We start from the raw sequence: 26,120 nt of genomic DNA, 5'->3' as shown, positions 1-26,120 counted from the left end.
TTATTTTGATACCTCCATTAATATCTTGTGATAGGTTGAAAACTAAGTGCCATCCTCCACTGGCACTAGTTGTGTTAATGAACTTTCTTTTGAAGGAGGTGTAAATCAGACTTCCTAGAGGACTATGTTTGGAAGCCAGGTGAAGAGAAACTACTGCTGAAACCGTCCAGATATCGTAACACAGGAAAACATATTTAAGCTCTAAAATCAATTTTTTTATTTTAGGAAGAAACATTTGGCTCCCTACTTGCCTACCCACCCTGTGATCAAAATACAGCCGGATAAGGATGCATGTCCTTTGGGTACTGTCAGTGCTGCACCTTGGGGTTCCAGTGCTATATTGCCAATTTCCTGGGTGTATATCAAGGTGTGTAGACTTTTATAAGGGGGTATCAGCTGAGGTTCTGTTTCACTTTCAAGTCCAGTGACCATTGGAACCACATGAACAGGTTTAAGAGCAGCTCATTGTAAGATGTTAGCACAGACTGAAATGCAGTGAAATTAAGTGACTACAGTACAGTCATAGGTTATTTACATCCATCAAGCCTACTTGTTTTATAGTAGGACAAAGCTGTCATGAGAAAGGACATCAGGACAATTGCTGTATCTAAATCTACCTCTTGTCTGTAATAGATCTTGAAATAAGTGGACACCAGGCAGAAAACTGCAGTCAGGCTTCCACTTTCTGATATTGAAATTTTTATGTTTAAAAGCTGCTTGGTAATTACTGTTCCCTCAAGAGTATTTTTAATTGCATGATTCAGTATTGTTATATTTGACATCTGTGTAACATTCAACTTTACAATATTCTGAATTCTGGAGGATTTTAGAGGATTTGAAAACTGAACTTAGTTTTGGTTTTACAAGTGAGACAACTTGATTGTGATCTATATAATTTTTTAATTACAATTTAGTGATAAGCCAGCAAATATTTGGGTACATGTATGGAAATATTTAGCCAACAGAAATGATTGTAGATTCATATTCTATTTGATAGAAAGGTGTGCTGGGGCTCTTGAGCTATGTTGAAGGCTTCCAGTGACAGAGCTGGGGAAGAGTGAACCTAGGGCAGTGTCATTCAGAGTACTTTGTTGCCAGTTTGATACTCTAACCATGGAAACTTCCTCTGCTGGGGAAACCAGCTCTCCTGGAATTCAAAATGAGTACATATGCACTGGTGCAATTTCCATTTTCAGCTTTGGGTAAAAGTCACTTGTGACTCTGCGCTGGTTCTCATTACAGAATATTTAATCCATCAGAAATTTTTAAGGGGAGCTGTTTCTTTAAAGTGCAAAATGCCATCTATTTACATTGTCCAACCTAAAGTTATCTGGGCAGTCTTGCTGTGGGATGAAGACAGGCAGCCTTTGCCTTTTGACATTCTTTGTGTTCTCTTTTTCTATTCAGTTCAAAGCTTTTTCAGTTTGAGGAAAAGTTTGGATGTCATGGACTTCAACCTAAACCTTTTAGACAGCAGACACTGTCATAAACTATGTACACCAAAGTACATGTCATAAACTGTGTACACCCTCAGTAAATATCCAGTGCTTCTCCCATAAGTGTTGTATAGAAAAGTGTAACAGCAGAGTGACTGCCTTAGAACTAGCCAGGTGTACTGAGGTGCTGCTCTCTGTCATGTAGAAGCACACTTTGCTTGTTTTGGACCTGCTTAAATCTGCTTCTTCATGTTATTTTTCTTTCAGACAATGGGAGCAAAGGGTCTGAAGCATGCTTCTGAGATTGCTATACTAAATGCAAATTACATGGCAAAGAGGCTAGAGAAGCACTACAAAATCCTTTTCAGAGGAGCAAGAGGCAAGTATTGGACAAATTTTTTTCTTCTACCAGGCTCTTTTTTTTTTTTTTTTTTTTTTTTTTTTTTGCCTCATGTAGAAGTTGGCTTGCAACATAGTTGTTTTGTTGTTTTTTTTCATGCTATGTGACCACTGATTTCAAACTTCTCTTGATGTTGTTCACAAGGAGAGAAATAATCTGCCACACTTCTATGGATGTATTGCAATGATACTTGGAAGTAGAAGAAAAGTAGTATCTGTTTGTAATTAGAAAAAATTTTGCCAAGAGTAAACCATTGGATTGTTCTCCTTGAAATTTAATGGCAGATGAATGAACATTAGAAAAAGGAAAAGCAACCAAGCTGAGACTTCAAAGTCTCCATAACCAATCATGCAACAATATAAGAACTGAAAGTAATTTTTGGACCTGTCCTTACCCTTTCACACTTCCTCTGAAAAAAAATCCTACCAAGTTTCCATCATTTCTGCTCCTTGTTCACTTTTATGAAATGAGATAAAATTCCCTTGGCAATGCATGATATTGTAGCTACATTCTGGTTCCCTGTTTTGGCTCTCCAGTCTGGCAACAGGAAAGAAGTAATGAAAGAGATGAAAAAATTATTGTGGTAGTAGAGTAACTATAAGAGAATTTATTTTGCTTGATTAAGCTGAACAGCAGTGAAGAGCATTTGAGTACAATATATATAATCTTTAAAATATCTTAAGTATAAAAGTATCTTAAATTTAATGATGTACACCTTGGTTAAACCTGCAAGTTCCACTTTAATAGAAGTGAATGAAAATTGCAAATTTTGAAAGTTTTAACAACGTAATGGAAGGCTCTCCGGAATCATGAATATAAATACAGACAACTTTTGTCTCTCTACAACACTAGATTTGCTTTGCTCTGGCATAAGATAAAACTAATTATCTTGATTAATCTAAGATAGCCTAAGACCCAAATGGTGTTGGGCCATTGACAAATAAAATTTTTTTTCAGAGAACTTGTAAATTATAGGAGCTATTTTGCCCATTCATTCCTGGTTCTGATCTCGTAAATGAGGCCTCTTCTTAATAGGATTCAAGTTGTATATCTCTTACCTGATGATTTCTCAGATTTGAGGTTTTGCCCAAGTGGATAGTTTTGAGTTTGTCTTTTTGTCATGTTCTTCACAAAATCAATCAGAATAGACAGCTTGGTAAATTGCATTGTTCTCCTACTAAGTAAACAGGTTTTCATTTACAGGTTATGTAGCCCATGAATTCATTTTGGATACAAGACCTTTCAAAAAAACAGCAAACATTGAAGCTGTAGATCTTGCTAAAAGGCTTCAGGATTATGGTAAGTCAAATGTCTATTCTTTAAAATAGCAGTGCAAGTGAAAATTTTCTGAATCTCTTCTAAAGGGCAACACAAACATTCTAGTTCTGTACTTATGGATGGTGAATCTGTCACAATTTTTTCAGGCTTTCTCATGTTCTTTAAGGGCTTGGAGAGACATTTGCATATACTGAGTTGTAGGTACTTCTGACTCTGCTGCTACTTCACAGTTTTGTAAACTGCTCCATCAAATTACTGATTGCATAACTCTAAACTGTTTGGAGCAAGTAGGTTAAAGCCAAAAGCTTAATAAAATTCCAACAAAACAAAGCAAAACAAAACAAAACAGGAAATTAAAAAAAAACCAACTTTTGAAGTAGAATGATAGAATTTGAACAGTTCCATCCTGATATAGTTTATGCAGTTTATACTCTTAAAGATCTGATTGTGGATGCCTTTTGGCTGCCAGACACGAGGACCCATTGAACTACTTGATCCTATAGAACTGTGCTTCTAATGAATGTGCATGAAAGTTGTTAAAACCTAAAGCAGTAATACATCTTCAGTGAAATAATCCAAAGTCTAATAGTGATTGACTAAAAAACCCATCCTTCCTGCTCCTTGTAAGTCACCCTTAAATATTGTGCACCACTTTAAATAGACTTTTCAGTAGGTATAGAGGTGAGTTAGATTAGTATATTAAAGTTACTTTTTAATAAACTGTTTCCTTAAATCAGTGTGTAGCTCTATTGTAAATAATACAGTGGTGTTACCCTTCAGTGCTAAAAATAAGGATACTTGAAAAGTTTATCTTACCTGTTCAAGTACAGTGCCAACACTACTAGTGAGTTCAATCCTGTACAGGTTTTTGTACGGAAAGGACTGAATTTGTGAATCTGCTGATAGCCAATGCATGTGTGATCTCATACCCTGTTGTCAGTGACGCATTTCTGCTATTGTCATCAGGTTTTCATGCTCCAACTATGTCCTGGCCAGTGGCAGGGACACTTATGATTGAACCTACAGAGTCTGAAGACAAAGCAGAGCTGGACAGATTTTGTGATGCAATGATCAGTATTCGGCAGGAAATTGCTGAAATAGAGGAGGGCAGGATGGACCCCCAAATTAACCCATTAAAGGTAAGATGGGCTGCAGAGCAAGATACCAGCATCAGCCTAACCCTTGAGACTGCAGAAGCCCACTTCCTGGTCTTTCAGTACTCTCCAAAATAACAGGGCACAACAGTGAACCACAAGAATTTCTTGAGAAATCTTCAACTTTTTCAAAATTTGAATTTTGACTTTTTCAAGTGAGAAGTCAGGCCTTTGCTGACAGAGCAGAGAAGGTTATTTCCACGAGTACTTGATTTATATTTCAAGGCCATCTCAAAGTAACAAAGGAGAGATGCTTATTTCACTGGCTTAAGATGGAAAGTGGAATGACCTTAACATTAATAATAAAGTAAAGATTGAATTAATTATTTTAGTAATGCAGCTAAACAGAACTGGTATCAGCTCAAGTTCTGTTCAGCTCTTTCAATGCTGTACTGACTTTTAAGTTTAGTGAAAAGCCAAAAGCATATTCAAGCCTTGGGAAGCATCTTTAGGCAAACTGAATAAAAAATCCAAATGCTGACTTGCCTCCTGGTTTAAATCTGCCTTTTTTCTTGCAGACAAACCGTGTTCTCTAGACAGGAACTATTTACATGTGGTAATGTGAACTTGAAGAAGGCTTCACACTGATACATTCAACTGAATTCAGTAATTTCTTGTTCTCAATATGTCTTGTTTATTGTAGATGTCACCACATACTCTGAACTGTGTCACTTCTTCCAAGTGGGATCGTCCTTACTCTAGAGAAGTGGCAGCATTCCCACTGGTGAGTACATAATGGGAACTTCATGGTGTGGTAATACATAAATATGCTTTGTGCTCTGTAGTTTCTAAGACAGTTGGAGATGAAGTAAAGTGGTAAGAATGAAAACTTCAGAGCCATTTTATTGTTGCTCAGTTTTTATGTGTGTGAGTTCTACCAGTTTCATTAGTTTAGTTTTTAAATACAAGGAAAGAAGATCTGAAAATAAAAAATCAAAAAACCTCTACACATAGGTGCAGACTTAGATTTCTGAATCCTAGTACTTCAACACTGAATATTCATTCCTATTGGAAACAGCCTGTTCAGTTCTGACATTCTGCATCAAGGGCACCCAAAACAGTGTCCCACACCCTGACATTCAAAGCTTTGCTTAAAAGAACTTGCAGAAGGTGTGACCAGATGCCCCAAGGTCAGCATGCAGAAAGCAACACCTGCTACAAATAAAAGTCAGATTGGAGCTAGACTCTGATATCAGACTTCTTAACTGCTTTCATAGTCATAGCAGCTAAATGTACATGTAACCAACTTTTCTGCTCTGAAGCTTAATTGCAAGTATTTTAGTGATATGTACTGTTTTAAATAGTAAGAATTCAACTACACCACCATTCCACTTTTCTTTAAGTATTATATTGCAACTATATTGAACAGCACAGCAGTGTCCTCTGCCTTTTCTTCATTCCTATCTGAAAGCCAGCTCTTCAAAGGATAATAAAGTTTTCTTCCATCTCATGAAAACTGCTTCTTTGCAAGCATGTGTTACAGAACATGACTATACTTTTTGAAAATCTAAGCATTATTTTAACTGTCACTTCTATTAAACATGCTTGTTAACTTTCAGGGATTGCAAATAGATTTGAAGGATGGCTTCACCTAAAAATTCCACTTTTACAGCACTTGTAATTCTTCAAGCTCCTACTGTCTATTATAATTTTGTTGCTTTATTTGGTGGAAAAAATTAAGATGGTTGGGTTCTTTTATCTCTCTTAGCCATTTGTGAAGCCTGAAAGCAAGTTTTGGCCCACAATTGCTCGCATTGATGACATATATGGAGATCAACATCTGGTTTGTACCTGCCCACCAATGGAAGCCTATGAATCTCCATTTTCTGAACAGAAGAGAGCATCTTCCTAGGACTGTTTTCCAGCTGCCTGCATTTTTGACTCCATCAGAACGGCCCTTTCCTGATTTCTTGGGGATATTTATACTGTATATATTTTGAATAACCACCATGTTTGTTCATTGAACCACTGCTCAGTTAAAATGTAAATACAATCAGTATGTTAGGTGTAAACAAAATATGATTGTTCCACAGTAGTTGATGTTGGAAGTTGCCTTGATTCAACATTTTGTCTGTTTTGTGCTAAAGCTCTAGCAATTAACATCCAATTTGCAAAGTGGCATGGAAGATACAATTAAAAAATAGAAAAGATACAGCTATGTAAGGCAATACTAATAAATATTAACTGCAGGAGTAATTGTTTATATTTTGTAAAAAATTATGAAGTAAATTTTTTAATTTATTTCACATATTACCACTAACTAGCATTGCTAGTGTTAATATTTCATACTGATTTTTTTACCTATCAGTGTTAGTAGTCTAATAAAATTGGTCAGAATTTTAAATGTTGTCATGTTTTGGATTTAAACTTTTCAGCTGAATTTGTCCAAAAGAGCAGTATGAAAATTACGGAGCTTAAGTTCTGATTTGTGACAATTGCCACAGCAGCAATAAACTCACACAAAAGGAAATACTGTCAGAGATTATTATTTAAATAAATCTCAGATTTTTTTATGAGCCAGAATGATCCATTTTACCAAGCTGTAACAAACTTAATCTTGTTCTATATCACATAATTTTTTCTCAGTAGTTCCGTCTAATCCTCTCTTACTCTGGGAAAGGCATAAAAGACCACTGTGCACTGCTTAGTATTACTTAAATCTTGGGTAAAAAAGGTTTTCTTTCTACAGTTTCTCAGCTCTCTCTCTGGCGCTCTTTTATACAGACCACTCAGTTTGCCCTACTTTATTTACAGCTTGTGTAAAGCCTGATTCACAGCTTAAGCTGTGGGCCCTCTAAGAGCATCAACAGCACTGACACCAGAGCCCTCCTGCAACACACAGTATCACATTAAATCATTCAGTAGCCAGAGCTCAGACCTTAAACAGGAGCCTTTTCCAGCATGTTCCAAAACAGGTTTACATAAAACCAATCCTCCTGCTAGTTACACAGTCTGTGCTACATTTGGAAGGAACCTACCCAGATCTGTGCAGAGCTGTCTGTTTGATGTACATGAGCACCCCTGAAGGAACCAACTCATTCAGCCACACAAAATACAGTTTTGGTGAATTAGGAAACTTAGCAACACCGACACCACAGAAAAGGACCACACAGTTTTGCACCTTAGAACCACCCACTACTCAAATCTCTTTTTGAAGATCTAAATGCACAGTCAGCCTGGGAACTCTGAAGTGACATGGATGAGTCTGGTGTTCACAGCAATATTTCAAGTACTGTAAATTTTGTGTCTTTTACAGTGAAAGTTTTGGGACTGCAACTCTTTCATTACCTACCTTATGACTTCAGTGGAGGGGCTTTACAGCAAGAGACTGCAGATGACAGGAGACAGGAATGGCTTTCATTAAAGAAAAGTCAGGCCAGACACCAGTTTTTATCTGAAAAGCTGTACTTACATCCTAAATTACCTTAATACATAGTGATGAAAATCAGAATTTTTTTACTCTAGAATTCACTACTGAAAAGGGTGTCTTTCATGTAGTAGCTAGCTATTGATAAAGTACGAAGGATGTAAAAAATCATAAAAAGCTACTGCAGACTTTATAATGGTAAGAAAGGACAGTCTTTCCCTGCTGCCAATCTAATTCCCCAGCCTTGAAAAGATACTTTAATACTTGTTAAAAGCAGTTTCATGTTGCTTATGTCACTGAAAGAATATACTAAAAATTGGTTTACATATTTTTGTATAAAGCAGATAACTTCCCACTGTGGACCTCAAACTGACAAAATTTATCTTGTGAATTGGTAAAATCTATCCAATGGGAAAAAAAAGCATCAAAATACTTTGTAGTACTCAACTAAAAGGTTGAAAGCCACAAGACTTATGAACTTACTGCACAGATGCAATGGCTGTTACAAAGGTGTTCTCTCCAGAAAATACTGAGCTACCTGTAGCACTGTAGGCCACAGGCTGTCACTCCAACCTCAGTGCCTAGAGAGGGTCCCTGACTCACCCACCTAACCAGCCACCGTGCAGGAATCCACAGCTCCTATCCCAGCTGTATGACAGGCAGGGCTCCCTCCCACTCTGGGACATGGACAGAGCACTGCTACAGGCTGTGGCCAAGTCCATGGGTATCAGTGTCACCACTGGATCATGGTTTGGAGTTATTCAGCCTTTTTAAACATTAAGCGTTCTTTTCATTGAGAAATGAGTTAAGGAATAAAAAAGCCTCACACCTGAAAAACAAGGCTGCCTAAGGAAAGCATTTAGTAATCTGAAAAATAAATTCTGTAAAAATCTTACGACTTAATTAAGTGGATAATAGTAAAAACAAAGCTAGCAAATTTTCTCAATCATAAAATATTTAATAAGGTATATTTAGGGGGGGGATATATTGTATATAAAATTTCAGATCACAATATGAAGCAATTTGAACCCTCTCCAAGCTGGCACTGCCTTTAATGCTGTGTAGATGTATTGCCACTGATACAAGACCTACTAAAAGCATACAGTTTAACTAATACAGAAGTGGCTTTTTTAATATGAACTATTTTTTACACAACTAGAGTGTCTTGAATACCCTCTTTAAGTGCAAAAAACACAGATCACTTTACACTAATGCAGCAACAATGCATTCATATTGTTCTCATTAGTCATTAGTAGTCAACTTGCATAAGATACAAGAAAAGCACAATGAAGCTCACAAAAATAGACTAAAAATCAGCCCGTTCTTGCAAAAAAATACAGCATAAGAGAAGAAAAAGACAAAAAAAGGATTATGCACACCACAGAATTTACTGTTTAATGCAAATGGCTTAAGTGCTGAATCTCTTTTCCTGGTTTTTTGCGGGTTTTTCTTTTGGTTTGGGTTTTGTTATTGGGTGGTTTTTTTGTGGTTTTTTTTGTGTTTTTGTTGTTTTTTGTTTTTTGTTTTTTTTTTTTGTTTTTTTTTTTTTTTTTGTAAATCAAACCACATGGACCAGGCACAACTAATATTCAGGAGGCAGTGTGTAGCTAAAAAACATCACTAACTATTTTTCATCCCCAACATTGTTTCATTGTTTGACACAATTTACTTTCCTCTGTCCTGAGGTAGTTACAAAAAAACAAATCATAAATTAAGCATCAGCTAGGCCAGTAAGAGCTGAGGCTTTTCTTTTTTTCTTTTTTTTTTCTTCTTTAAATACTATCTGTTAACTGGCCAAAACTACCCTTGATGTTAAAAGACAGTTGAGAATTAGAGCTCTCACAACACCAAGAAACGGCTATGAGGGAAAGAGCTGCTTTAAAATGTGAGAATATATTGAGTCCCCTCAAGCTGGCTGGTCCACTGCTGAATTTCCTATGTTTATCCCCCTTTACTGTCTATAAAGTCACTGTGAGAAGTATGGATGGGTCTGAACACATCATCGTCCTTTACTGTAACCCGGAAAGAACTGGTCCAGCAGTGTCTGCAGGATCTTGTTGGGAGCCATGGAGTAGCCCTTCCCCAGGTCATAGCGGCAGGCAGGGCAGGTGAACACTTCAGCCCTGAAGGAGCGCTGTAAACAGCTCTGGGACATACAAAGACAAAGAAGTGAATTGCAACGACTTTCTTTTAGAGCAACAGTATAACCAGCAAAAAAGTAAGGAATCACTGTAAATCAAAGGCACAATCTGCTGTACTACCAGAAAAAAGAAAGTCTTTGCCAAGCCCTATGGTGCTTGACTCCGCCCGTGACTGAATGTCCTAGCGAAGGAAGGGATGCGAAACACTGCGCTTGGGAGGAATTGAATCACTACTGAGGTTTCCCTTTCATTTCCACTAATGCCTTCCTGTAAGTCACAGCCAATCTTCAGCTTCCCTGTAGCTTCACAGATTGCTACACTTTCTCCAGACCTTTATATCAAGAGGAAGGTGAATATACCACATATACTGTTTGTGTAGCAATCTCCATCTACCTCACCTGAACTGATTCAGTTTAGCCTTACAGATATATGTAGGATAATAAAATCTGTAACACATTAACATCTGTGCTGTCCTTACTACATTACTGCAGACTGATGAGCATCTTAAAGTTTTTAGGGCAGATCTGTGTCCAAACAGCAACAGCAGCTTACTATCAAACTATTGCTTACAATCTTCACTGGATATTATATTATATTCTCAAATATGTACTTATATCTTCAAATATTGTGCTTTCTGAGTTTGTTGTCATTCAGCTTTCTCTTCTTTCTTTTCTCATTGTTTTCCAATTTCCACAATTCTAAATATTAATTCCACAATTATTTCTTATGTTTTTTAAAGAGACATAATCATTCCATGTGTGCAGGCTGCACGTAACAACACCCTTATTTTTACTGGAGTGGAATCTTCTTGAACAGCAACCCTGCATTACCAAATACTGTACTAGGATGACAATAGCTTGAGGCCTTTCAGGGCCTCAGGCAGAAATACTAGGTATGGCAGGCACCATTAAAATATGCACAATTCAGTGCATGATTCTGTACACACCAGTGCTATAAAAATATCTCTAGTCCAAATTTGATTCCAAGCTCTTTACTTTATCTCCAGCTGACCAAGATTTTGAGACACATGAGTGATGTACTGACATCTATGGTTCTCCAACCAAACATCAACAATGACTAACAACGTAACATAACTTTCTCTGAATGAGCCCAAATAATTTTCTAGGGTATTTACTCTCCACCCTTTCAAAACTCTTAATAGAGAGTTATTAAATTTAAAAATATGGTTTTATTTCTTAACTATGTAAAATTAATTCATTGATATTATGCCAAAATCTAACGTGGACCTAACCAATTCCTAGCACACCTTCACTGACCACAAAGCCATGACAGTCATGGTAAATTTCACTCATTATGTCTGTCAGGAACTATATGAAACATACTTCCACTTTTTATTACACAAAATTAAGGTGTTTACACAGCAAACAGTGAATGGAAACTTGCTGCCTGTTTTCGCTCAGAATGTTATGCAATTATTATTTTGCTACAATGCCTATGCTATTGGTGACTGGTGTCTCAGAACCAAGAAAACAGCCCAGAGCAAGGCAGTTTATTCTTACTTTACAGACGTTGTGGAGGCACTCTGTTGTCACTGGCTGATAAACCAACTCCTGGCAGCAGACACACATAAAGGATTGTTCCAGTTTCTTCAGAAAATTCTAATGTTGGGGAAAGGAATAAAAGATACAAACTCTATTAAAGTTCTCATAAATGCCACTTGATACATAAAGATGATGTACTTCCAGAAGTTCTTAAGTCCTTCATATCTCTGAGCACAGCTTTCTAGAAGTAATCAGGAAGCAGGTTTTTAATGGGTTAATTTCCCTGCTCTTCTACAAATTGAAGAATTGCATTGTCAGAGAGTGGTTTGGATTAGAAGGGACCTTAAACAACACCTATTTCAATCCCAGACATGGGGGCAGTGAATCTTCCACTAGACCAGGCTGCTCAGCACCCCATCCAGCCTGGATTTGAACACAGGGGATGAGGCATATATATGAGGCATATTTTCTGTCGAAAAAAAACGTAGTGACTAAAACCATCTTTCTTTATGTCTGATTTCTGACATTAGCACAGCATAAAAATACATTTATTATACCAGAGAAAACATGCTCTCTTCAAAAATGAAAAAAAACCCACCAAAAACCCATTTCTAACTTCAGGATGGCTTTTGAGCAAGAAAAGGTCTCTATTGTGGAGGCATTAACCCATCCATCAAGAGTAAATTGCACAAGCAAGACTTATTTTCTTGAAATACAAGTCTTACAAATAAAAGTAATGCTAGACAGTCTATATTTAGCAATAATTCAACAAACAAATGAGGTTTTAAGAGGGACTCAAGATTTCTTCTAATAATACAAAGAAAATGCAAACAATTAAAATTATGCCTGCAACAAACATACTGGTCCTTCCTTAAGAGAAGCAAGTACTTCATCCCACAGCTTCTGGTTCATGCAGTCTTCTCTAATCAGCCATTGCTGCTCTTGGGTCAGCTGGAAAGCTTCTCCTTTCCCTCCATCTCCCATTCTCATGGATTTGGGTGTATTTGTAGGTTCCTCTGTACCTGCTTAAGGTGACCATCAGACACAGTAACAAGAGTGTTAGTCTGAACTAAGAGAAAGGAAAAACGAAACTATTTCTAGAAGGAAACACGGATTAATATGGATTACATGCATGAAACGCAGCAAGCAAATTCCTACTCTGACTCATACTTTCCATCATTGTTTTGGATTGCAGCACAGAGTTCCACAGAAGAATGTTCATTTTCTTGCAGAGCTTAGGAGCAAAAAACACAGTAGGAACAGTAAAAAGTATTAAGATCCCTACACTACTACTTAAATAAAGAGCATGTGCTTATCAATTTACATTAGTATTCCAAACAGCTTCACACTTCCATAAATATTTCATGGCTTAGAAATAATAACACATTGACTTTGCTGACGAATGCTAAAAAAGTAAAAAAGAAATACCATCATCAATTGTCCTTTTCTGGTTTCCATTACTTTGGCTGGTTGGCTCCTGTTTCACAGTTTGCTTTTTAACCTTATCTTTCTTCTCCTTACTAGCCATGGCCTCCAAATAACCTTCTGGATACTACAATTAAAAAATGCAAATTTAAAACAAAAATCACTGGCATACAGGAATAAACAAATGCCAAAAGGAGTAACTTCTAAAAGGCTTCAGATCTCTATGATACATAATAAAATAATTAATATAATAATTAATAATTTTAAAATCCTGTATGATACATAAAACATTTAAATTAGTATCTATCATTAAGAAAGCACAGTCAAGTTGAAGAACCTAATCCATACTCAGCTGTATTAAACAGTGTATTTGTACTTGTGTGCTTATGAATTATATAAATCAGGGAGATGATGGTATGCTGTAAAATATACCATTGCATTGTCAAAAATTAGTATTAATTCTTTCCATCTTTTCATCTTTCATGGATTCTGCAATGCAAAACTTTTCATGGGTCAGCCTATATCTGTGCCTAAAATACACTCTGTATACAAACCACTCAGTCACATGAGGAAAAAAAATACATTAAAAGGCATATTTGTTTTGTTTCTCAGACAGATTCTAGTCACCTGTAGAAAAATTTGTTCCAGCCTAAGAATCACAAAACTGGACACAAATTCTGATTTTCCAATCCATATAGGCAAACCAATTTAGTGCTAGGGCAGCAAGCTTCATTCACAGTTCCTTTCGCTTTGTCACCATTACAGGATTCTTTCAATTTGCATATAATCTGTAATTTAACTGATTTCTTTCTCTGGAATTTGTTTACTGGAACTAATAAAAAAACTAAAAAAAGAATAAAAACAACTGTCCAAGTCCTGGTGCCAACCTGTACGCTCAGACCCAGCTTCTTTGACCTCTCCATTCCTTCTGAAGTCCAAGGTGCAGGCTCAACATCATCTCTCCTCAGAAGATAGCGCCAAACTAAAAATCCACATTTTCCAATTTCTGGCCAGTATTTCACCACCTAAAGAACAATACAAAATTACTGCCATTATTTTATCACAAGTCAAACACCATCCTTTAATTGTTCAAGAAGAAATGACAAGACCGATTTTTTACATTATTACTATTATATACAGAAGTTCTTCCCTCAGCTGTGAAATTTTTGTATTTCTTATAAATACAGTGGTCTTAAAAGGGACACTTTTTTGTTTCGGAAACTAAGAAGTCTTTAAACAAACAAAAGGCTAGGACACAGCTGGAAGGACTGAAGAAATAATGAAATAATCTGATTTCAGGGATGAATTTAACTCAGAAAGCACACACAAAGCAACTTAGATATTTAATCTTATATATCCTATTAAAGATTATGTTCTATTATCACTGCTCTGCATAATTTCATTTTGGTTCACTTTGCAGATTAAACTAAAGCTAAAAAGTATAGGAAAGTAAAAAGAACTACTTCTTTCAAGTAATAAAGAAGAATTTGCAGACTAATACATCTGAGGCTTTCAAAAACAGATAAAGAGAAATTTTATGTTGTAGATATTAGAATACCTTGTAAATGCCATCATATCTGTTGCCCTCCTCTGGGGCATATTTGCTGATCCGCCGTCCTTTTGAACTGCGCACTACCCTAACTGGTTTACCAGCTCTCCAATTCTTTGACTCTGCTCCATTTTTGTCATCCAGTGGGGCATCACAGTTGAGGGCCAATGCCCTAGAAAGACATTCAAATTCCCCATCAGCTAGATTGCTTCACCCAACAGAGTTTTGAGAGTTAACATAATTAAGTAATTTGTGTTTCCCTTGTCTAATTTTGCTTTATCAAGCAGCAGAGACCTTTCAGTATGTTCTTTATCAGAATTGATGGAAAAAGTGAGATTCGCACTAAAATGCATGGTAAGAAAAAAAGATGGGAACACTAAATATGTTGTATAGGTTCCAGATGAAAATTTCCATGAAATTGCTAGATAAAACAAACCAATACTTTTAGACTTAATATTCTTCCTTTTTATAAATAGTCCCCTCTTAAATAGCATTGAGGAAATTAAAATTATAACAAAAGGCAAACTTTCTGTACTGCTCTGCCTCATCAAGAGACCTTAAGGCTTTTTAAGTGCAATGAATATGATGAAAAGCATATAGAGAAAAAAGTATATAATAACCAATCAAAAAGGCTCTAAGTACAATACCCCTCTCACATGATACATAAAATACCTCAGAGAAGGACTCAGAATCAAAGTAGCTAATTAAAGGACAAACAACTCCCTTACCCATAAAGACCCCCTTCTAGTAATCTGGAGCAAGACAGTATGACCAAGCTGCCATAAGAAACAGTATTTCTACTACCACAGCCTGACTTGAAGGAAATGAACATCCTTCAGAATCAACCACAACACAAATGATGGATCTCAAAACAGAAGAAATAATATGGGTTATAAACAGACGTGATACAAGTATGGAACCCACATTGTAGAGAACAGTAAGAGATAGGCAAACTATGCCAACATTAAAAATGTTTCCCATATGAAAACAAAACTTGTTAAACTATCTGGAGAAGCAAAACTAATACAGATTCAACTACATAGAATCATCATAATTTTCTCAAAGTGCTTGAGAACTTGTATTGAGAACTTGTATCTCAGTAAGTAAGAGCAGAACATTGTTACTCCATGTGCACTAATGCAATCACAGCTAAGTCGTTTTGCCTGTGGATTTCTCATCTGCTAAGAGGAGAGAAATGCTGACACTAAGGGGTCCAGCTTTTAATTCTGTGTCCCTAAACAACCTTGTCCTATTCACTAAATATGCTTAAAAAGCTATTGCTTAAACCTACTTCCATCTTTCTTCTCTCCTTATTCTTGTTCATTTTCACACCACATGCCCCCTCCTCCCCCTTTCTCAGCAGCCAAGTCAGGCTTTTCCTCTTTCTCCTCTAGACAGCTTGAAAGAATTCCTCTCCAGACTGTCTGAGAGCAGCAGAACATATCTAAATGCAGACCTGGCAAATGAAAATTCTCAGTGACTCTCAGCATCCCACAGGTGCTCAGAGGTCAGTTGTGTAACAGAGTATGCTCTTAGAAAAAGAAAAGGACTCTTTGTTCAGGCCACCTTTTGGAGGACGAACAACTCTGCAGGTAGATGTCTAATTCTTCCCCTGGATATATGTTCTCTTTCAAGTACCTGTTTTAATAAAGCAGCATCCTAATTCCTTGCTTTTCATAGAAAAATATGATGGAAGAAAGGGCTAACAAAATAGAAAATATTTCTTTTATCATGGGAAAAAGAACATGCTTTCCGCCTCCTTAAATTTATAACTGATTTACTCATAAGAGCAGAAACTTAAAAAAAAAACATCCAGAATTCTGCTCAAGAGTTTTGACAAACTTCTTATTTAACTAAAACAGAGTCCTCTGAGAGTGACAGTAGAACAATTTCTACCAGAGGCATGACTGCAAGCTGCAGCAACAATACAGCATTGTATTTCACTGAGGTGCATGTTCCTTTAAAGCAACTAAACATAATGCTTGATGATAAAAAGCCTCTTAGAAGCAACAGACATTGCTATTTATGAATACAGCATGTACAGAAAAGAAAAAACACAGCAAAACATTAGTTTTAAATTAAAGCACTACAACCCAAGTCTTTCTTTTGGAATACTTTTTAATCTAACCTTCAAAACTTACCTATTCATGTGTGTTAATGTCTGATCAAATGAATGTTCTCCAATTCTTTTATTGCCAGAAAGATCTCTACCTCCACTCCCAGTGTAAGTGAACTCATCTCCTCGATCCTGTGCAAGAAGATTATCCTTTGGTTTAACGCTCTAAAGTAAAGTAACTCAATTAAAAAAAAAAAGAAAGAAAGAAAAAAAAGAAAAAAAAAAAAGCAACTTCATTTGTTCTATTTACTCAGAGAAAAACTGTAATCCAGGGCATGAAAGATATGTTTTCAATTTCATTATTTCCATCCTACAGCAGCTGCACCAGTACAAAACTACTGGTCTAGATGTAACCCCTTCACCAAAAAATTCTGACTACAAAAATGCCTGCCTTAAAAAATACTAATTTTGCATTTTTTATAAAGGTATTTTGAGAAAAAAAAAATCTGAGTAAGGGAACATATTCTAGCAAATAGCTACTTGCTCTTGAGTTTCATTGAGTTTACAAGAGTATTATGTTTGTAAAATACAGAATAATTACCTTGGATGAATCACGTCAGTCACTTCAGCTTGTGCAAGGAGCTCAGTGCTAGTAAGTACATACAGTGCTGCCTTATTTACAAAGCAGGTGCTTTAATGAAATAGCAATCCCAGTTCTTCTGAATCAGTAAGAGTTTAAAATAATTTATATTCATAATTTGTAAGCTAAAATAATTCTGTACCTATGTATAATTTTCATTAAATTGAAGGAAGGTTGATAAAATCTTTTACTGTGAACTGTGGAAATTGAAAATCTAAATACATTCAAGTAAAGCCTGTATTTCTACATCCTGTATAAAGTCTGTCACAGAATTTCATACTACTCCTGGGAAATTCATGAATTTCCAGAAATACATAAATACACAGACCACATATATAGCTAACATGTTATTTCTTTGGAGATGTATATTTGGTACAAAGCATATAGCAATTTAATAGGAAAAATAATGTTTAAATGAATTTTTATAGCAAAATTCTGAACATCTATGCAGTAATAAAATTCAGTCAATTTCTTACCACTATTAAAAGTCTGACATTATTTAGGATCCAGTGCAAGACTGTTACACATATTTCATGACTGACAATAGCAGAAAAAGAGAAAGTTAGAAAGGGAAACACTGGTTGAACAAAGTAGATAAATTATAGAAATTAGCTTAATTTCATTTTGTGTAGGGAAAACCTAGCAGAAATTCAGCTGCAGTTATCTGTACATAATAAAATACAAGTGCTATGAAGTTAAAAAGTATACTCAAAACCTTGCAAAGACATGTAACATATGAACTCTGGTATATGCTTTCTTAAAACAGTCTATTTATCCTACTAAATAAATCTCTAAAAGCCAACAGAAACAGAATGTAGTTCTATTAAGGACAGTATATGAAACACTTTAAAAGACCAACCTGACAAGAGCCATTTACTAAGAAAGGATGTAAAAATAAATTGTACAAAATAAGGTATCTAGGACTGGAATTAATCACAGAGTACATCTCATTTTTGTGATTGTCAAGGCAAACACAATGCACAGATCACACAAGAATGATCCTGATAATAATATGAACAAGGATGGATTTGTTTCATGTGTCACAATCATTCAAACAAATTGCATTTTGACAACGAATAAGAAGCCTGTGACAAGTTCAGAAAAATGGGAAATCGCATCTTGGAAGGTCATGAATCCAGAATAGCCTGGGTTTTGAAACAAAGAAAGAAACATGCACATGTTCATGACATGGCAGGGTGGGGAGGACTGTTAAGGCAGTTTTTGATATACAAGCAGAACTAAACTGAAACCACTGAGTGATTTTTTCCCTCTTCTTGGAACATAATTTTGAGTTAAATACTGATATAACATATATATAAGAATGTGAAAAAGTGTATTAAAGACAGAAACATTTCATATGAAAGCAAGATGGGGAAAATTACAGAACAGATTCTTGACAAACTTTTGTTTATCAACTACCAGGTTGTTGATAAATCTTCATGAGAAGAAAGTACAGTACAGACTTTTATTTTTTGGGGAACAGAAAAACACAAATCAAGGACAAATTGCTAAAGACTTAAGCCAAAAAAACTTCAAGAGACAATGTGGAAATGCAACAGTATTCCTACTTGCACACACTTCTATGGAAAATGGGTTAAATGTAAATGTCCTAAACCCAAAAAACTTCCAGCATCTTCAAAGAAAGACTGAGTGGTTCTCTGGTGGTAATCTAACCACAGGCAAACTGAAAACATTGTGCTTGAAGAGATACTATGGATAGAAGGCCTATGCATCCATGCTCACCTCCTGAGCATATCCCACACTTCATGGGTTACATTTGCTTCTATCTAATTATCTAAGTGCTCTATGCGTAAATAAACAACTGAAAATCCAGGGGAAGGAAAATGGAGGATAAAAGGAAAAATTATGAAGCTAAATGTTACAGGTCAAGTTACAAAGATCTTTCAACATCCTCCAATGTAAGGAAGACTCACTGCTGCTTTATTTTCTAGATTAACTATACTCCCTTTTTTCATATCAGATATATTAGGAAGAAAATACCATGAAGGATTTCACGGAACAAAGACACAGTTTCTAGAATTGAAGGAAAATGTCAGAGATCTTGCCACTGATCTGGGCTGGATGAAGAAAAATTGGAGGACACTAACCTCTGATATAACAGTAATTCTCAAACAGGAGAGAAAGAAAGCTCAGAAAATATCATAAATGCTTGTAGAGAATGAAAATAAAAAATGGCAAGAGTAAGTGATACACAGACCCAGTGTCTACAGAGAGGAGTAAATGTGGATATGAATGTGCCTATGACAAGCACGGGTGAAACAGGGACGCTGTTACTCCAGAGACATAGTGGGAGACCTACAGTAACTACTTTCCTAAGGCTTATGGTGTTTTACTTTTAAAGCAAAGTATAACAGGAATATTTACAACTCATTATTTGGGATTATTGGAGAGTAATGACTCATCAAAACAATTTCTCAACAGCTTTGAGTTCTATCTATAGATAATACAGGTTCTTCTAACCACCTACAACAACTTTTAACTGAGAGCCAGTATGACACTGGTAAAGCTATTTTTGTAGGATCAGAAAGCAGAATTGAAGACAATGGTTCAACACTTAAAGAAAACATATGGCAAAAGGAATTATTGACATCTGTATGTTCTTCTTGAACAAACAAAATAGCTGTAAAAATGCCTATCCAAACAGTCTTATCTTTTCCCTTCCCTTCTTTCTACATTCTCCCCATTTTCTTACCTTAAAATACATAATTCTGCCATTTCTCTTCTGCTTTCCACAGCTTAATTCCACTTCCTTGCACCAAAACTGTCTTTCAACAGCTAGTAAGTACTTTGTTATTCTGTCTTCTCTTAATGCCTTCTGTATGTCCCTTTTTCTTATGCTGTGTCCATAAAGTTATTTCTTAACCGTCCTGTTTGTAAAGTTTGATCACATTATAGAGCAAATGAACTTCAAGTACAGTAGCGTTGACTCAGTATCTCATACTGAGGCACGTGAGTGGAAGACAGGCCTGAAGTTCTAGTATTACAAGCCAGTCAGCCTCAGACAGCCAGTACAAGCAGTCAGTCAGTTGTATTAAATCATACTCCACTATTCAACGTTGTTATAATCCAACAGTCTAACAAGTCTAACAGAGAAATAAGGTAGAATGAAGAAAGTAAGATTTTGAATTGTATCGAATCATTTGACCACATTATTTCTATGGATTACTTTTATGCACCAGCTGACAGGGACATTAGCACTTCAGTTACTAGAATATCAGCTATCTCAAGAGAATTCTCAATTATTTTCTCTTTCCATTAACACTTCTGCTATTATGCTCAGATTTCAAAGTTTGGTTCCAACAGATAATGCAAGAATTGTATCTATCATTAATACGCTATTACAAACACAACCAGATTTTCTAGATGAGTTCCAACCTTTAGTTTGAACAGCCAAAAAAGTCTTACTTGCTTTCTTAATACAAGAAATTCTCAATTATCAGCACTTTATCAATCCCTCATTAGTTTGACCTTAGTAAAATGTAATGAATAAAAGGTGAATTTGATTATATGATAAAGTGAAATAAAAAAGCACTAAGCCTTTAAAAATGAACCCATTAAATCCAAGTCAGTTATTAACTATCAAGCAATTACATTTGAAAGCATTTTCTTTCCCCAGTAGTAGGGATATCTGAAACTGAATCATGTCATCATTCATCTCCATTAAGCTCTGTATCCATAAAGTGCTGACAGAATTGGCCTATCTACCCATTGTGTGATTTTTGATAATTTCATGGTTTAACACTGCAGTAAGAGATGCCAATTGAAAAGGATAGACTAAAGTACAAATTTCATTTGTAAATCAATAAGAATTCCTTGCATTACGTGCAGACCCTGAACACATCATAATTGTTCTTGCTGAGTCTCCCTCACAGTCACCCCTGACAGCAAGAACCTGGAAGTTTCATAGCACATTCCACCACAATGAAAACATTTCACCATTTTAGTGTTCACTAATCTACACGTCTGAACAGTAAGAATAACAGCTTCAAAGCATGAAACAGCAGAAGGTGGCTAACTGGCGATGGAAGGAGGGTATCATTTTAAAAGATTGAAGGCCTAGTTAACTACTGTGTGTAAATTCCTTTTTGAGATTTTTCTTACTCCTTTCCATGGAGTACCAAAAAGGGTGGATTACCAAGCCTTTAAACTGAACATCGATACGTAAACAATTCAGGCTACCCAGTATGGATTAATTATCTTTTGTTCCATTAAAAATCCATTCTGACTTCAAACCAGGTTCACCAAAGACAGAATGTCTTTTCAGATCAAAGACACTTTCCTGTAGTTTACTTAGGAGATACTACAGCTTTTAGAGACAGCATTTTAAAATTAAAGTTATCTTTGGCTTTCAGCTTGAGATCCAAAATTTATTTGGTTTATGAGGGAAAAAATCCTGCAATCTGTATGACTAATTTAATTAGCCTACATAATTCTAGTTAAAGCAATGCATTTAAAATCTTAAAGACATTCATTTCATTAAGTGGATTGTGAATGCTACATCCCAGGCAGTGCATAGGTTTGGTATAAAATATCAACAAACCTAAACAATGAGTATATTGCCTGGAGTCCTTTTTGAGTCATTACAGGCACTATCTTCTGTAGTCTCAGAATGTTTTACAAGAAGATGTGGCTGCTCACACCAGGTATTATTCTCCAAGAGTTTGTGAATCTCAGTTCAGAGATTTCCTATACAATCCTATGTACAACAACACTTACAGAAGAAACAATTTTTGTTTGGATTGAACTAGAGCACACCACACAATTAATTTACCACCTTTACGACGCTACCTCCATCCAGCAGAAACATGAATCTCGAAACTTTTGAATAAACAGCAGTTTCAACTTGATACATAAAAACAATGACACAAAATAAGAGGGCAAGTTTTCAACACAGAAGTTAGACTTCTTCAGCTGCTTGATGTGATGAACAGATAAATCAGAATACATTCATCATGAACACTATACTTGCACAATCAGAGCTAATGTCCAGTATCTAGTGTGTAAATATTAATCTGTTCTGAAATAATTTTTAGATTAAAAATTACTGAAGGACTTCTCAATTTCTTCAGCTAATGCTCCTATTATGGTTACTATCAAAACAATACCAGGAGATCAGCAACATTAACACATTCAAAATAAAAGCTAACTATAGATAAGCCATGTAACTTGTTACTAGAATTCAAAGTTACCCATTTTCAGGAGAGAGGTTAATGTGCAAATATTTTATGTGCATGTAATTAGAAGTGAGGATAAAATGTTATGTGCAAAACAATTTCACCCAATGCTCATTTTGTAAGCTATGACTGTACCTGTTCTCAATCTTGAGGGTAGATCTGATAGAACTGATAAAACTTGTTATTAATGAGCACTCCAATACATCCAGAACATCCAAACTTCAGTAAAACTGGAGACAATTCTGGGCCTTTAGGATTATAAGTTTCTAAAGGCATGGCATAAAAATGTCATGATCTAAAAGCTAGACAATGAACTCTGTTCCTTGCAATGTATTTTTGAAATTACTTTACCCCAACGTGTTTTTGTTGGTTTAAAGCAATAAGAAGTGCATTAAGATGCCACACATCATCAGTGTACATAAATAGTGCATAAAGTTTATAAACAGTATAATACTTCTCCAAAATTAATTTATTTCTCAATTTTATAAAAGCTTACACACAAGCATCTTTGTTGCACCACTGAAATTCAAGTTAGAGTCATCTCTCTATTTTGCTACTCATACAATAAAAATATATGTGAGCAGAGGTTTTTATGTGTTTATTTTATTTTAAATAAATAAATCTCAAATTTCACATCTCTAATTAATTAGATACTCTACTTAGGATACTTATAAGTACAGAACTCATTTTTTCTGCAAGTATTCTTACAGGAGCTTAATCTTTTACAAAAAAGATTTAAAAAAAAACAAGGAAAATTGAAGTATATTGGAAGACAAAATCTGGCACATGGAAGAAGAAGAGAACAACTAACTTCAATAATGTAACTGGGAACAAAAAATCCCTTCTATTATTAGTTTAGAAAACAGAAAAAATTTCAGATTCATGTAAGTTTTTAGGCTATTTTCTGCAACATTTCTCTCATACTATGCCTTTTCAAAAGTATTTATGACTTTCAGACTATGATGGTACTTAGGTGTCTACAAAACCACACAGTCACATCACTTACATGAAATGAAAAAGCATGCTAAGGTTCCAATTAAGTTTGCTAAATATTTTGTATTGAATAATTACCACCTCAGAAGTAAGGGGACATCTGTATGCCCAAAAAGAATAAAAAGAGAAGTCTGCAGCATCCCAGCATAGCAGATACACTACTGTGAAACAGTGTTGTTAGGGTCAGAGAGTCTGGGCTGGGATTGACACTAAGGACACCACTTCTAAATACCAAGTGCCTCCTCATGCCACTTGTCCAAATGGAGATACACCCTTCTTCAGAGGCAATACCCTGCAGCTGCAGCAGCAGCAGCTGGTAGATGCTGTTGGCAAAGAATATAGTACATTCTGATGCTATTTCATTCATATGTTTTTTTTTGTTCTTCTTCAGTGCCCTTTTCCTTGTGATTGATAGCTATGCTCATTTTAAAAAAACAGGTTGCTTACTGCATTATCCTTCACCTGATCCATGATTCAAAATTCCACCTGATGGACTGGAACTGCAGGAAGGGATGTGCCTTGTGTAAACATTATTTAATTGAAGAAAACAGTAATCTCTTAATAAATAAATGTTGGTCAACAACACAAGATGAAAATTTAAAGCAGTTACTCTTTTGTTTAGCAGCATAACTGCTTTTGTTGGTCTACTTAGATATTAACACCAAAGTAGATTTTTTTTCCCAGCTCCTTTAGGGACCACAGTACAAGATTCTGAGACTTTGCTAAGAAGTTCTGAAAATGCTCATTAGCAGGAGCCAAGAAACTTCAGACCATGTTATCAAGTAACATGTATCTTATATTCTTGCTCCATTGAAATAAATTTATCACATATTTAGAAATACTGTTTGGAATGTAATTAAATTGTGACAAAAGTAGAACATAAAACATATTATTTGCACATAATTACACTATCAGATTTTATATTACACTCAATTCAGACTTCAGTATACTAAAACATAACTACCCTAAACAATGTCAAATCCAGTGGTAACTGACATTTTGCTTTAAGTAAATCTGAGCATAAGCATTCTTTAGGATTTGGTAAGATTTTTCTCTCCAAAATATTAAGAACTACTTAATTTATCAGTAGTAGCTATTTTTTTCCACAGTCATATCTGCCTAAACATTAGTTTTAGATCAAACACTACATGTAACTATACATTTACAGACATTGATGCATTTGATGCATTAGAACAGCAAGACTATTGTTGCATGAATGACATACCACTTCATCTTCAAATCCCCCAGCTAGAACAAGTGAATAAGCTCCATCATTACTGCGTCCATGGATTCCACCAACATGGGGCCTGTGGACACCTGCTTCACTCACCTGGAAACAGAAAAAAGCCAGTTTACAGCAATTTTTTTTTAAAGACTCAGTCACCTACAACCACTTTTAACAATCAATTTTCTTCTTAAAATATTGTACAGAGGTTTCTGTGTCAACACTTTATGGAAGACTGCCACTAAAGGTGTGAATTCCACTGTTTCCTCAGGAAGAAAAGCTAAAAGTAAGAACACCTAGAAAACCAGCAGGACAATGCAGGACAGTGGTGACACTGGTGGTAAGGGTACACTTTCTTCTTCAGGGAAAATCTCCAAGATTTTTCCTATAAGCAGTACTTAGGACTGTACTCACTGCTACACTCCACTTGCACAGACATTTAGAACAATTCGAAGGAGAAGGAGATCTACCAGTTTGGTAACATTTTACTATTTTTAACCAAGTATGACCCCAGGGTAAAGATCATTTTGTCAGGGATTTTTAAGGTAACACACTATAAGTGTAACCAGGGGAGAGGAATATTATCAGACCGCTCAAGGAAACACAAGAAGCCATTGCAACACCATATGGATCATAGACTCGTTCTCCAACCAGGATAACTCTCTGGTAATAAATGTTCAACTAATTTGCAACCTGACCTGAAAGCTGCAGCTGTAGCATAATCTGGCAACATCATTAAAGTCTCCTGGAGTATCTCTCACAAAAATTTATTAAATAAGGGTTTCAAACTACTTAGCAGTTTGATTAGTAGAAAAGCCCCACAAACAACCTTTACAAATAAAAAGAGACTATATATTAAATTATGCATTTTCTCAGTATGTTATGCAAAAAATACTGTTGGTAGAATGAAGGCTTCCAGAACAAAATCAATTACACTACTTCTTTCTACCTTCATATCTTCTTCCAGACCTTAATTTGCCTGTTTTTTCTCATTCTGCTTCTTCCACTCCTGAACTCTTTTTCCTAACCTAGGGTTCTAAGCAACTTGCATGGAAGTCCATATTCTTCTGCTGTAGTCCTGAAATTTCATAACACAATGCATCAAAGATCCAGGTAGTCAGAAATCCATTTTAACAACAGACTAGAGCTATGCACAGTATGAAACGTATGCAAGGACACAATAACACTTCCTTGAACAATTTCTTGGGATCCAGCTGTCTGTGGCTGACTTCCTATTCTGTTGAAAACTTTTGGATTCACAGTATTGAAGAGACAGAAAAGTTCACAGTAGTACCACTTGTCATATGAACTAGTACCACTTTCAGTCACTTTGGAGTGGAAAGCTGACTTTTTTCATGACCATTTTACAAAATTTGACATGACAAAATTGTAAATTTGACATTACAGATGTATGTATATTGGTCCCACTTTTTTTATACTGTACATCATTTTGTAGTCATCTACACCTCACAAAACCTTCAACGTTTTCCAGATGAATAAAAACCATTCTAGTCCTTTAATTGTCCTCATTGCTGTTCATAATAAAGTATTTTATTTTTCTGACCCTTCATTTCATGATAATTTGGTATTTGACTTATTTTTCCAATCACTATTAAATGGACATATTTTTCAAAATTAGCTACTAGACTATCTTTAATAAAAGACAAGAAGGAAAGTAGCTGAAATAACAAGAAATAACAAGAATAAGTAGCTGAGAGCCAATTACAAATTATATACTTAGAACTCTTCCCACCCCTAT

General features: G+C 35.6%; 2 protein-coding genes across 5 annotated transcripts in view; one reads left to right on the top strand and one right to left on the bottom strand.

The window, feature by feature from the left end:
* GLDC (glycine decarboxylase) overlaps window positions 1–6,612 on the top strand; it is a gene marked incomplete at its 5' end in the record, with an annotated part of 41,029 nt that extends 34,417 nt beyond the window's left edge. Inside the window, 6 exons of the mRNA XM_083883170.1 lie at window positions 226–367; window positions 1,704–1,815; window positions 3,040–3,135; window positions 4,081–4,253; window positions 4,912–4,992; window positions 5,977–6,612. Of these exons, the coding sequence (XP_083739296.1) occupies window positions 226–367; window positions 1,704–1,815; window positions 3,040–3,135; window positions 4,081–4,253; window positions 4,912–4,992; window positions 5,977–6,120 (748 nt within the window). The 3' untranslated portion in view covers window positions 6,121–6,612. The remainder of the gene's footprint in view (window positions 1–225; window positions 368–1,703; window positions 1,816–3,039; window positions 3,136–4,080; window positions 4,254–4,911; window positions 4,993–5,976) is intronic.
* A 1,970-nt stretch (window positions 6,613–8,582) lies between these two features.
* UHRF2 (ubiquitin like with PHD and ring finger domains 2) overlaps window positions 8,583–26,120 on the bottom strand; it is a 77,122-nt gene continuing 59,584 nt past the window's right edge. Inside the window, exons 9-16 of one of the 4 annotated variants that reach the window (XM_083884527.1) lie at window positions 24,362–24,466; window positions 16,394–16,533; window positions 14,262–14,424; window positions 13,591–13,728; window positions 12,707–12,830; window positions 12,140–12,303; window positions 11,297–11,395; window positions 8,583–9,781 (exon numbers count right to left, since the gene is read on the bottom strand). In XM_083884527.1, the coding sequence (XP_083740653.1) occupies window positions 9,635–9,781; window positions 11,297–11,395; window positions 12,140–12,303; window positions 12,707–12,830; window positions 13,591–13,728; window positions 14,262–14,424; window positions 16,394–16,533; window positions 24,362–24,466 (1,080 nt within the window). In that variant the 3' untranslated portion in view covers window positions 8,583–9,634. The remainder of the gene's footprint in view (window positions 9,782–11,296; window positions 11,396–12,139; window positions 12,304–12,706; window positions 12,831–13,590; window positions 13,729–14,261; window positions 14,425–16,393; window positions 16,534–24,361; window positions 24,467–26,120) is intronic. The other 3 variants (XM_083884528.1, XM_083884529.1, XM_083884530.1) reach the window with 3 other exon arrangements.

The sequence above is a fragment of the Zosterops lateralis genome (genome assembly GCF_965231275.1).
Source record: "Zosterops lateralis genome assembly, chromosome: Z".
Taxonomy (NCBI): Eukaryota; Metazoa; Chordata; class Aves; order Passeriformes; family Zosteropidae; genus Zosterops; species Zosterops lateralis.
Note: the sequence above shows the minus strand (reverse complement) of the source record. Positions and strands in the feature narration are given on the sequence as shown.